This window comes from Callithrix jacchus, chromosome 14 (genome assembly GCF_049354715.1).
Source record: "Callithrix jacchus isolate 240 chromosome 14, calJac240_pri, whole genome shotgun sequence".
Lineage (NCBI taxonomy): Eukaryota > Metazoa > Chordata > Mammalia > Primates > Cebidae > Callithrix > Callithrix jacchus.
The window spans coordinates 58,851,148-58,863,797 of NC_133515.1; the positions used below are offsets into that span (position 1 = coordinate 58,851,148).

Below are 12,650 nucleotides of genomic sequence, written 5' to 3' on the forward strand. Positions count from 1 at the left end.
AAGTTCCCTAGTGGTATCTGACTTATTGCATTATAATTTTAAACCTTTATTTCAATATAATAATAAATGCTTATTATAAAATGAAATGTTATTTCAATATAATATTTGATCAAGATTCTTACTGAATTCTAAGTATAATAAAGCAGCATGATAGCAATTATTTATTGAGTGCTATGTGCCAAGTGTGGGCTGAAAACTTCATATAAGTTGTATATACATGTACATAATTTTTACAATGAATCCTTTATAAGTATTATATCTATTTTTTTAGACAGAAAATTGAGGTTCAGAAACATGAAATAATTTACTCAGGATCACACAACTAATAAATAGCAGAGTTGGATTATTGAATTCAAATCCAGACTTTCCAGACTCCAAAGCCCCATGAATTTTGACCTTGAAGCTAGAGAATGCAAATCAGGTTCAACTGTTCAACACTGAGCAACTAGTAGTTGCTTAAATCTATGTATCAAGAAGAATTGTGAAACCTAGAGGAGTAGATTGGCAGGATATCCTGTGAAACATTGTTGGTGCAAGTCAGAAGATCTATGTTTTTGGCTCTTTTTTGCCATCTCTAAGCATTATAGTATGTGATAATTCTTTAAGTTCAATTTCAAAGTATGTTAGCATTCTGGCAGAAGGTCACATTGGGCTGTCTGTGTTCTGCTAAAGAGGCATTGAGAGGGATCTTTTATTTTTTTTCTTCTGTGGACTTATAGACATGAACAACATGTTCCTTGTGCCTGAACTTCTACGAACATCCTCTAGTTCTTCACATCAGTATCACAGGGCCTCTTTCACTGGAAGAAGGGATCTTGTGGAAGAGAAGTGTTATAGTCAACATATATTTATAAGAAGAAATGTGCACTAGAAATCCAGGCTCATTATTAAAAAGTAAATAGATATGTTTTTCCCTCAAATTTTTAAACCTAAATGTGTATTCACAAGTAAAGAGTTAAACTCTCTTTTAAGGCTTTGTTTAAAGTATTAGCCAGAAAAAACAAAAAAAGGAAAAAGTTATTTCAACTAGGTTATAATAATGAAGGAAAGGTTTAATGACATTTCTTGGTTCAAATTATATGTATTCCTAGATGGTAATTAGAATCTTAGTTGACTTTCTTAGATGTTTATGCCCTTGACACTTACATGAGTTTTGTATTTCTTTTAAAATAAGGATTTGGTGAGTGAAAAATTGAAGACCCAACAGATGAACAATGATCTCGAAAAATTAACTCATGAGCTTGAGAAGATAGGGTTAAATAAGGAGCGACTCTTACATGATGAGCAAAGTACTGATGACAGGTGAGTACTAAATCTATTTGGCAAACAGTTGAAAAAAAATTTTTCTTGCTCATACATTAATTCTTTTCTGTACTAGCTATAGAAAACATTTATATATTTTTCTCTACTTTTGGTTTCTTTCTTCCCTGAAAGTTCTGTAAGGAAAAAAGAGGAATCATAGACAATATAATATAGATAAAAGAAAACAGAAAACTAAAATGTTACTACATAAATACAGTTACAAAATAGGAAAACAGGATCCCACCCAGGAAGCAGAAGATCAGAGGCTATAAATGCCTGTGAAAACAGATAAGATATTAACAACAAACAAACCTCTGGCTCATCAAACACAGTCAGTTAAGCAAGTTATTTTTTATTTGAATCATGCTTAAATGTCTCTTTTCTTCGTTTATTTGCCAACATGTTGGCTTAAAGATAAATGGAGAAAAAGTATGAAAGAAAGAAAAAGAAAAGCAACTGAGGTAAAAAATAATGTGGAAAACTAAAGCCTGAAAAACAGGATAAAAAATTAACTCATGCCTTTAATTTAAAAAATAATCAATATAGGTTTAAAGAAAATATGTATTCTCACATGGTAATTACAGTCTATTAAACAGAGTTAATATGATTTTCAAGTAGTCTACTATTTAACATCCAGTCAGCTCCATGGGTCCAGCTGGAATAGAAGTTGTATACTGTTAAGAATATTATTTTATGTAGACTAGAGTGTCATTCCATTTTTGTAATTATATAATTTATATTTTATCTACTTATTACTGTTCCATTATTTATAATCTATATTCAATGTATATTGGAAAAATTAATGGTGATTACATAGGATTTGTTAATGTAATTTTGAGAATGTTCAAAGTGAATAGGATAGAGTGATACTTAAAAAGTTAGTTGTGTAATAACAAAGAGAAACAATTTGAGTCATTTATTCTAGCAACCAGTTCAAGTCAAGTAGTGATTATTGAATTAATTATACAAATATTTCATGAGGAAATATTTTTATTTGAATTAATCAGATATTAAGTGCAGATTTCATTGACTTTTTTTTTTTCATTCAAACTGTTACTGAAGACTTTTTAAAATATAGATACTGAATATGCATCACCTCTTTATTCAAACAGATTTATTACCTACTATATGTAAGATACTGTACTGCACGTTCTTTGCAAAAGAAAAAGTAGAGTATACCCTACAGTGTTAATTGACTCTATTATAAATTTAGGAACCCAGCTCTGGGTGGACCCTTCATACAGTTTGATTCCTCTTCCCAAACCTTAATTTATACAGTTAGCCAATGTTAATTGAGCTTTTCTTTTCTGCTGATCACCTAGCATCAAAGTAGTGATAATGTTTCAACCAAACCTTAAAAAATGACAGAGGTTTACAAGGTGGGAACAGTGTGGAAGGGCATTCCCATTCCATGTAGACAAAAGCATTTGTATAAAAGCATAAAAATGTGCTATGCAATTTTTAGAGTAATATAAAAGATGGATTACAAAAAGAATTAATTTGGAGGCACAGAGACCAGACAGGAAGTGATTATAATGGTCTAGGCAACATGTGATGACAGTCATTATTTCCATATATTTATTTACATAATGAAAGAATTAGGCATAGGCATGAAGCTTTTTGGAAATAGAAAGTGGCTTGAACTGCTAAACCAGCTTCTTTCTCAGCCAGGAAGTTAGTCTTTATATCATTAAAAAAAAAAAAACACACAGAAGCTCACAGACATAAATTCCTTTAATGTGCCATGCCCTCCACCTTGGGATTTATGTATATCAATCTCAAATGACATCCCTAACTCCTTTATTAGTCTAACTTTCCCATCTTTCTTTTTTTTTTTTTGAGCCAGAGTTTGGCTCTTGTCACACAGGTTGGAATGCAGTGGCACAACTGCAGCCTCCTGGGTTCAAGTGATTCTTCTGCCTCCACCTCCCAAGTAGCTGGGATTACAGGCATGTACCACCATGCCTGGATAATTTTGTATTTTCACTGGCCAGGCTGGTCTCGAAATCTGGACCCCAGATCTACCTGTCTCAACCTCTCAAAGTGCTGGTATTATAGGCATGAGCCACTGCACTTGGCCTAACTTTCCCGTCTTTCTAACTCATGATATTCTCTCTGAATTTTTTTGAAGGTACAACTATTATTAAGATACTTATTCTTGCTGTCAAGGAATATATAGTCTAATTTTGGAATTGAATGTATACGTAGATAAATTTAAATGCAACAAAATAAATTTAGTAAGCCAGGCGCGGTGGCTCACACCTGTAATCCTAGCACTTTGGGAGGCTAAGCCAGGCAGATCACTTGAGGTCAGGAGTTAGAGACCAGCCTGGCCAACATGGTGAAACCTTGTCTCTACTAAAAATACAAAAAATTAGCCAGGCATGGTGGTGCATGCCAGTAATCCCAGCTACTTGGGAGGTCGAGGCACAAGAATCCCTTGAGCCTAAGAGGTAGAATCTGCAGTAAGCTCAGATCATGCCACTGCACTCCAGCTTGGGTGACAGAGCTTTGAGACTCTGTCTCAAAATAAATAAATAGATACATTAATTAATTAATTAATTAATTTAGTAGTAGAGTTGTAAACAGAGGGTGATCACTCTTATCTTCTGTCTTCTCTTTCAATATAGTTTACAGGATTATGTTTTCAGGTCTCTATCCATTCATTCTGTATGCTAAGCATTCTCATACATCATCTCACCTGAGATCCTCTTTTTTATTTTCTTACTGTGTGTCTCTTATCAGGATAGACCAGAAGCAACTCAGTTGTCACAAATTCAACAGAACCCAATTCAGACTCAGTAAATGATTTTTAAATGTTGACTTGAGCCAATACAAAATGAGTAGATTTGTTCTCTGTATTCAATGAAGTTAAAATCTAATTGAACAGAAAAATTTACATAAAAATTAATTTTAATAAAAGAATGTGGCAGAACTCTCATATACATATTTTAGGTTTTTATTTGGTTTTATCTCAAGGGTCCTCAGGTTTAAGCAATGGATCATAAATGCTACTTTGTGATACACTCTGCATTGTGTTCATACACCATTCTTTTTGTGAAAAAAGTATTTGTTAATAATTATTCATGTATCTACCATTCAGAAAGATAATTACAATACTAACACTCACATTCATCTCCCTCTTGCCACTCTGTCACCAGTATCCTGTGCCATAAGTATGTGTCATTTTTTACCGTTAACTACTCTGTATCCTGAGATAGAGTCTTCGTTGAGTTTTAAGTCTTAAATGTTCACACATCCTTGCATAAATACTTTATTCATTAATATCATAAGCAAATGCTTGATGATATAATGAATCCATCTACTTCCTCTTTCTATAGATTGTATTCTTACAATACTAAAAGGGATATTTTGGGACTTTGATCTTCCAGATTCCTTGAACATTAATTATTGCTTTTGATAATCTAGGCCATAACCTGGAGCTCTCTGTTCACTCAGTGGTTTTGTTGCTTCATTGTCAGGATTAGTTTTAAAAGGAGAATGGGGCAGTAAGAAGAGGATAATTTCATTTGCCTCTTGAACAAAAAGGCTTTTATAAGACCCATTTATGGCATGAATATTTGTGGTCATAAATTATCTTTAAAAATAATTTTCTGACCTCCAATGATGAACTATATTACTTTGTACTCGGATAGTAGGTATAAACTTTTGGAATCAAAATTAGAATCCACTCTTAAGAAGTCTCTTGAAATAAAAGAAGAAAAAATTGCTGCTTTAGAAGCTCGATTAGAAGAGTCCACGAATTATAACCAGCAGTTGCGCCAAGAACTTAAAACAGTAAGTGATTTTCTTGGAAAAATTTTAATGATCATTTATTTTATAAAATATTTGGACAGAAAAATATAAAGTAGAAAATAAAAATATAAACATTGATATTTAGTTTATTTCTTAGTATTCATAAACAGATCTCTGTCAAATGGATATGGTATAGTTTATTCAGTACTATTTCATGTGTGTAATGTCCCGCATGCTGTTAGGGATATATCAGAAGTGTGTGGGTGGAATGAGAAAGAGGCAGGCTTATTTTATTGGGAAAAGCTCTCAGTGTGATACTGACATTCCACTCTGGCACTCTTTTCCTTTTGAGGATCCAGGGAAAATTCTGCTAGGCAAAGTATGAGGATACCAAGTTAGAGGAAAATCATATGTGTGTTATATAAGATAGCACCAGATCTCCTCATAAATTTGAGGTCTTTTCTAGATCTGTTTTCTTGTGACATTTGGAGGTATTCAGTGAAGTAAGTAAGCAAGGCAGAGGCAACTGTTTATTTTCCTTAAGAAAGTAAATCAAAATATAAGGGATTTGCCCGTTCCACAAGGCTAGTAGATAGTAGATTGATAGAGTCATGTTCTGGTTTATTCACCCTTTTATCATCTCTGCAGTGCCACGAGGAGTGGTATCAAGGTTAATTAACTGAACATTCAGACTGACAAGATTACTGTAGGCTGCATTTAGAATAATTCTACTTGGAACACTGTAGGCAATACAAATAGATAGCAGGGCAGTGTCAATCCATCCTCTTCACGTAGTTGTCTGAGAATCATCTTCCCACCAGATGGTTCAGGTATAAGAAGAGATTCACATTGGGTGTGTGCAGGAGCTTACCTGGCTTTGAATGCTCATGCTCACAGCAGTCATTACCTCTTGCAACAATTCCAAAGGCGTAGATTTAAGATCTCCACAATGCACACACCAATTATAAGAGTTGCTGCACTCAGAGAAGTTCAGAGATAGGGCTGACTATTGGTATTTAAAGTTCTCCTAAGTAGCCATTTTTTTCAATAACTGATGTTGTCTAGTAACATAGAATGTTCCATTTACATCAAGTTTCCAGAGGAACAGTTAACCAAAGTTGAATTTCTTATGTAGAAAGGGAAAGGTTTTTTTTTATCACTATTTGCCAACAAGATTATTGCTATTTGTCACAGACATTGACATGGAACATACCTTGTTACAGAATAAATTTTATTTATTTATTTTTCATCCGGACATTCTCAGAGCCAGAGAATAAATTTTAGAACTGTGTCTGGTTAACTAAAGGGATTATCCAAAAAAAAACAAGTTACAAAAACCCATACTTTAACCTGCTTTTTGTCCTGAATTTTTTTTTACCACATTAGCAGTATCATTGAGTTGCAAATAAAATCAATGTCATGAAGCTAGTCAACCAGAAAATTGGTGTGTGTGGGTATGGGTTTTGTACATGTGTTTGAAGTAGATATTTAAAATGCCATGGGTCACACCTGTAATCCCAGTACTTTGGGAGGCCAAGGCAGGCAGATTATTTTATGTCGGGAGTTCAAGACTAGCTTTTCCAACATGGTGAAACCCTGTTTCTACTAAAAATACAAAAATTAGCCAGGTGTGGTGGCGGGCACCTGTAATCCCAGCTACTTAGGAGGCAGAAGCAGAAGAATCACTGGAACCCAGGAGGCAGAGGTTGCAGTGAGCCAAGATTACTCCACTGTACTCTAGCCTGGGTGACAGAGTGAGACCCCCATCTCAAAAAAAAAAAAAAAATGTTATCATTGACTTCCACTTTCAGCTATTTGGCCATAACTGTTATGGACTAGCTCCTGCTATGTAGTCAATTGAATTGCTATTGTTAAAAACTTTTAATACTATATGTGAAGAGGCATTTACATTAAGATAGACTGTGAAAGTTAAATATGAGTAGTATAAGCGTTAAAGTAACAACTAAATTAGTATGACAAAGAGGTACAGGTAATATGACCAAAAAGGGAGATAAAATGGAATCATAAAAAATAAATCCAGGCCAGGCACAGTAGCTCATCCCTGTAATCCCAGCACTTTGGAAGTCTGTGGTGAGCAGATCACTTGAGCTAGGGGTTTGAGACTAGCCTGGGCAACATAGGGAGAGCCTGTATCTTAAAAAATCCAAAAGACAAAAAAAGAAGAAACAAGGAACAAAATACAGATTGGACAAATAGAAAACAATCAGTAAGATGGAAGTTTTAAACCGAGGCATGTGAATAATTATATTAGATATAAAAGGTCCAAACACCCCAGTTAAAAGGCAGAGATTAATAAATTAGACAAAAAGGTAAGACCCATCTATATGCTACGTATAAGAAATCTGGATGGAAAATGATATATCATTCTAGCACTAATCAAAAATTGCTTGATGGGCTGTATTAATGTTAGACAAAGTAAATTTTAGTGCAATGAATAGCACCAGAGCTAAGGTAGTTCATTGCACAATTATAAAGGGGTCATTCCAGCACGAAGATAACAAGGTTAAATGTCTGTGCACCTAATCACAGAGGTACACCTAGTAACACAGCTGCCAAATACAAGAGTCAAATATCTGTAGAACTGTATGGAGAAAGACAAATCCACAATTACAATGAGAGAGTTTAATACTCATCTCTCAATAATTGGAGAATCAGTAGAAAGAACTTCATCTACCAGATAAAGGGCTTCTATTAATAGCCTATAGATTAATCACCTTCCCCCTTTGATCAGGAAGAATACAAAGATTTTGCTCTCACTGTTTCTATTAAATGCTTAGTACACTACTGATCCTAACCAGTGTACTAAGAAGAAATGAAAGGCATACAGATTTGAAAGGAAAAAACAAAAATGTCCTTCTTTACCTGTGACATGACTGTATTTACAGAAAACCATGAGGAATTCACAGAAAAACTTTACAACTAAGGTGAACTTATCAAAGTCACAGGGTAAAAGTGAATATATAAAAATATATTTTATTTCTCTATATGAGCAATGAAAGATTGGAAAATGAAATGTAAAAGAAAAACACCATTTATAAGACTATGAAATACTTATGGATAAATTTAAGAAAGTGTGTGCAAAAACTCTGTACTAAAACCACCTAAGGAATACCTCAGTAAATGGAGATAAGAACCATGTTCATGAATTGGAAGACTCAATATTATTAAAATGGCAGATTTCCCCTGACTGATCTCTTGATTCAACATAATCCCAGTTAAAATCCCAACAGGCCAATTAATGAGCTGATTCTAAAATTTATGTGGAAATATTAAATGTTGGTTAAAATTGGGAGCAACTGGAACTGTCATACATACTGATGCAAATATAAGATGTTTTGATTAATTTAGCAAGCAGTATGGCAATATCTCAAAAAGTTCTGGCCCGTGGCCTGGCATGGTAGCTCATACTTGTAATCCCAGCACTTCAGGAGGTTGTGGCAGGCGGATCATTTGAGGTCAGGAGTTCAAGACAAGCCTGGCTAACATGGTGAACTGCTGTCTCTACTAAAAAATGCAAAAATTAGCTGGGCGTGGTGGCACACACCTGTAGTAGTTCTAGCTACTCAGGAAGCTGAGCCACAAGAATCACTTAAACCCAGGAGGTGGAGGTTGCAGTGAACTGAGATTGCATCACTGCACTCCAGCCTGGGTGACTGTTTGAGACTCTATCTTTAAAAAAAAAGAAAATAAAAAGGTGAAAATGCTACTTCTCTTCTCTCAAGGAAAATGAAAGCATAGATAAATAAATTTTCGTAACGGCGTCATTCATCATCAAAAAATTGGAAATAATGACTAAAAGAAAAAAATTAGTGATGCAGTCAACACATGGATAAAGCTTAGAAATATACTCAGAAACATACACACAAACACACACACACAAAGATTATATACATTGTGATTTTATTTGTGTGAAATTATAGTATAAGAAGAATTTTTGTGAAAGAAAAACAATAGTTGCCTGGTACAGTGATCTTGCTAGAGTGATGGAAGGGTTCTGTCATATTGATATATGGGTTATATAGGTGTGTGCTGTTCTCAAAATTACTGAATTTCACTTAAAATCTGTACATTAGCAACTTGATGAAAATTATACCTCTATTTTTAAAGATTACATTATCTTTGGGAACTGTTGAAAATTTGAATTCATAACCTAATTCACAACATTTTAAATTTTAATTAAATTTTAATGGACAGTTTTTAAATTAGCTCTAAATTACTTTGTTACAATGACTTATTTTTTATCTAGTCTCTATATTCATTTCCTCTCTGAATATTAAGATTTTGAGTAATGATACATAAAATTGAAAGAACAATGAGTTTTAAATGAGAAGCCTTTGGCTGGGCACAGTGGCTGACGCCTGTAATCCCAGCACTTTGGGAGGCCAAGGTGGATAGATCACTTGAGGTCGGGAGTTTGAGACCACATGGCCAACAGGGTGAAACCGCATCTCTACTAAAAGTACGAAAATTAGCCAGGCGTGGTGGCAGGTGCTTGTAATCCCAGCTATTCAGGAGACTGAGGCAGGAGAATGATTTGAATCTGGGTGGCAGAGGTTGCATAGTGCCAGGATTGCACCAGTGTACTCCAGCCTGGGTGACAGAGTGAGACTACATCTCAAAAAAATAAAAATAAAATGAAAGGGACTTGAGTTTTATTCTCAGCTCCCCTTCTTAATAACTGCATATTTTTATAGCCTTTCTAAACCTAGAATAAAGACCTTGTGGGAAATTAATGTAAAATAGAGAGTAGAAATGGTGTCACTCATCTATTGTTATGGTGTTAAAAGTAAAAACAAAACAAAACCCAGAAAACTAGGATCATAGGGTACCCATTAGATTGCTTGCGAAACTTGATGTCACATTCTGTCTTGGCATCTTTTTAGTCTCACTTCACTGTTTTCTAACTCAGTGGTGGCAGTATTAATTGTTGAGTCATAGGATTTCTTAAGTTGTGCATCAGATGTTGAATTATAAAACATTTCTACTCTTCCCTGAATACAAAGGTAGGGTTAATTAGAAATTTATTTTAGGGATCTCCTAGGATAAACTAGTGACTCAAAATAGTTTAATAATTCAATATAAGTACAACAGTAAATTTAAGCCGAAGAGAAAGAGTTATTAAGTTAAATCTGGCAAATGTGGTCATGGATGATGAGTAAGTTGTTAATAGCAATCCAAGGATATAGCTTATCCAGGATTTTCTAGTGTGATGGTAATCTACTTTAAGAGAGCCAACTGAGAACTAAAAAATCCCGAATAAGATATATCCATTAAATTAATAATATGTCAAATCTTTGTGCTTTACATAGACAGCTCTGTGAAATTTCTAAATTGGTTATAGATAGCTGTAAAAAGAATTGTTAGTAATTAGAAACATACCTAAATCCACTTACCTGGGGGCATTTTCACTACAAACGATAGGATTTGACATTACAGAATACATTGTAGGAGCATGCCACATAAGCAGAGTATGCTTTATATTTCTAGGAGGAAAGATTTGCATTTTAAAAAGCACAAATTATACATATTATTCATCACATTTAAAAATAAATTGCCTCTCATATTCATCAGACCAGCCCAGAGTCAAATTGTGAGAAATATAACAGTGGTGATTTTTTTTCTCCTCATCAAAATATTTTAAATAAAACTTTAGGTGAAAAAAAATTATGAAGCTCTCAAACAGAGACAGGATGAGGAAAGGATGGTACAGAGCTCTCCTCCAACATCTGGTGAAGACAACAGATGGGAACGAGAAAGTCAAGAAACGACTAGAGAACTTCTGAAAGTTAAAGACAGATTAATTGAAGTAGAAAGAAATGTAAGTATTTTTTAATTTTAGTAGGAATCTTTTTTTTTTTTTTTAGAAATAGAGGATAACTGGATATATTTGGATATATTTATCTTAGATACATTTTCTAATATTTAAACAATTCATCACACTTAATAAGAAAATTCTAGTCACATAGGCCTTTTTCTATTTATTCCTACCTCAGGGGACTTTGTTTTTGCTTCTTCTGCCTGAAACACATGACTGGCTTCCCTTAGCATTTGGGTAGCATATCATATGCCCTGCAGAAGGTCTTCCCTGACTTCTTCCCCCAGTAAAGTTGTTATCCTCAACTTAAACTGTTCACTATTGTTCCATTTCTTAGTTTTTTTTAATAGCAGTTTTCACAGTTAAATTATATTTTGTATTCATTTAAGAAAGTAGGTAATTTGTCTTTCTTTTTCACCATCTTTACTATCTAGATTAGTGCCTGGTAGGTATTAGACACTTAACAAATATTTGCTAAGTTAGTTCAATATATACTTGATAGTAAACAACAAGCAAACAAACTGAACAACAAGTATTTACCCTTCATAAGTTGAGTAAACTTAAGGAACTTACACAATAACAAGTAAAATATTTGTGGTGGTAGTTACTATTTTTTAATTTAACACAAGAATAGTACCTTTTAAAAAAAACTAAGCTAAAACCAAAAATTAATCCCCACACCCATTGATTACTACTTTCTTATTCAAAAAGAATCACTATAAACAGTTTATCTTCCTAGAAAATGTTTTTGTCATTTCTCTGTATGTAAAAGTATATTTCTTCGACAAATTTATACCTGTGGGATCATGCTATACAAAATTCCTGTTTGTATTTTCAGTTAATGTTATCTTGGAGATCTCTCTATTTTAGCAGATGTATGTATATTTCATTTTGTGTAATGACTACCTATTATTCTGTAGTATGTTACCATAATTTACTTAAATAAATCCCACATTTCTGGACGTTTAGGTTATTTTGAAACTTGTTCATAGAATGCTAAATTTCTGACAGTGAAATTGCAAGGCCAAAGGATATATATACGTGTGTGTGTGTGTGTGTGTGTGTGTGTAATTTTAATTGATTTTTCTATTAGTATTTAAAAATCCCATCAATTTTCTTTTCTTTTTTTTTTTCCCCTTTTCTGAGACAGGGTCTCACTTGTCTCCCAGGCTGGAATGCAGTGGTGAGATCATAGCTCACAGGAGCCTCATCGTTCTAGGCTCAAGTGATCCTCTCACCTCAGCCTTCCAAGTACCTGGAAGCACAGGTGCACACCACCACACCCAGGAGACTTTTGAATGTTTTGTAGAGATGGGAGTCTCACTGTGTTGCCCAGACTGGTCTCCAACTCCTGGCCTCAAGTGATCTGCTCTCCTTAGCCTCCCAAAGTACTGGGATTACAGGTGTGAGTCACCACACCCAGCCTAAAAATCATGTCAATTTTCAGTCTCACTAATAGAGTATACCTGTCTTTCCAGATGAACACTGGATATTACCTAGTGTTTAATTTTTGTTAAAGCAATAGGAGAAAATAATTTGTACATTTAAAATTGTGTGTTAGGCATTACATATCTTTCACATATTTATTGGCCATTTATAAATGCCTATTTTTAATCAGTGGTATATATACCTATGTTGCTTGGATTCATAATTATATTTTAGAAAATTGAGCTGGCATATGAAGTTCTATAAGGTAAAGTTTTTTTTCTTATTGACTTCCTTTATAAATTTCCATTGGAAAAAAATTACTTGGTGT

General features: G+C 33.9%; 1 protein-coding gene across 16 annotated transcripts in view; it reads left to right on the forward strand.

Annotated features, from left to right (window-relative positions):
- Window positions 1-12,650, forward strand: part of CCDC88A (coiled-coil and HOOK domain protein 88A) — a 123,609-nt gene that overhangs the window by 77,997 nt on the left and 32,962 nt on the right. For 11 of the 16 annotated variants that reach the window (XM_008980687.4, XM_008980689.4, XM_008980690.4 and 8 more), the window contains exons 16-18: window positions 1,175-1,302; window positions 4,959-5,100; window positions 10,733-10,897. In XM_008980687.4, the coding sequence (XP_008978935.1) occupies window positions 1,175-1,302; window positions 4,959-5,100; window positions 10,733-10,897 (435 nt within the window). The remainder of the gene's footprint in view (window positions 1-1,174; window positions 1,303-4,958; window positions 5,101-10,732; window positions 10,898-12,650) is intronic. The other 5 variants (XM_002757743.7, XM_078349312.1, XM_008980692.5 and 2 more) reach the window with 1 other exon arrangement.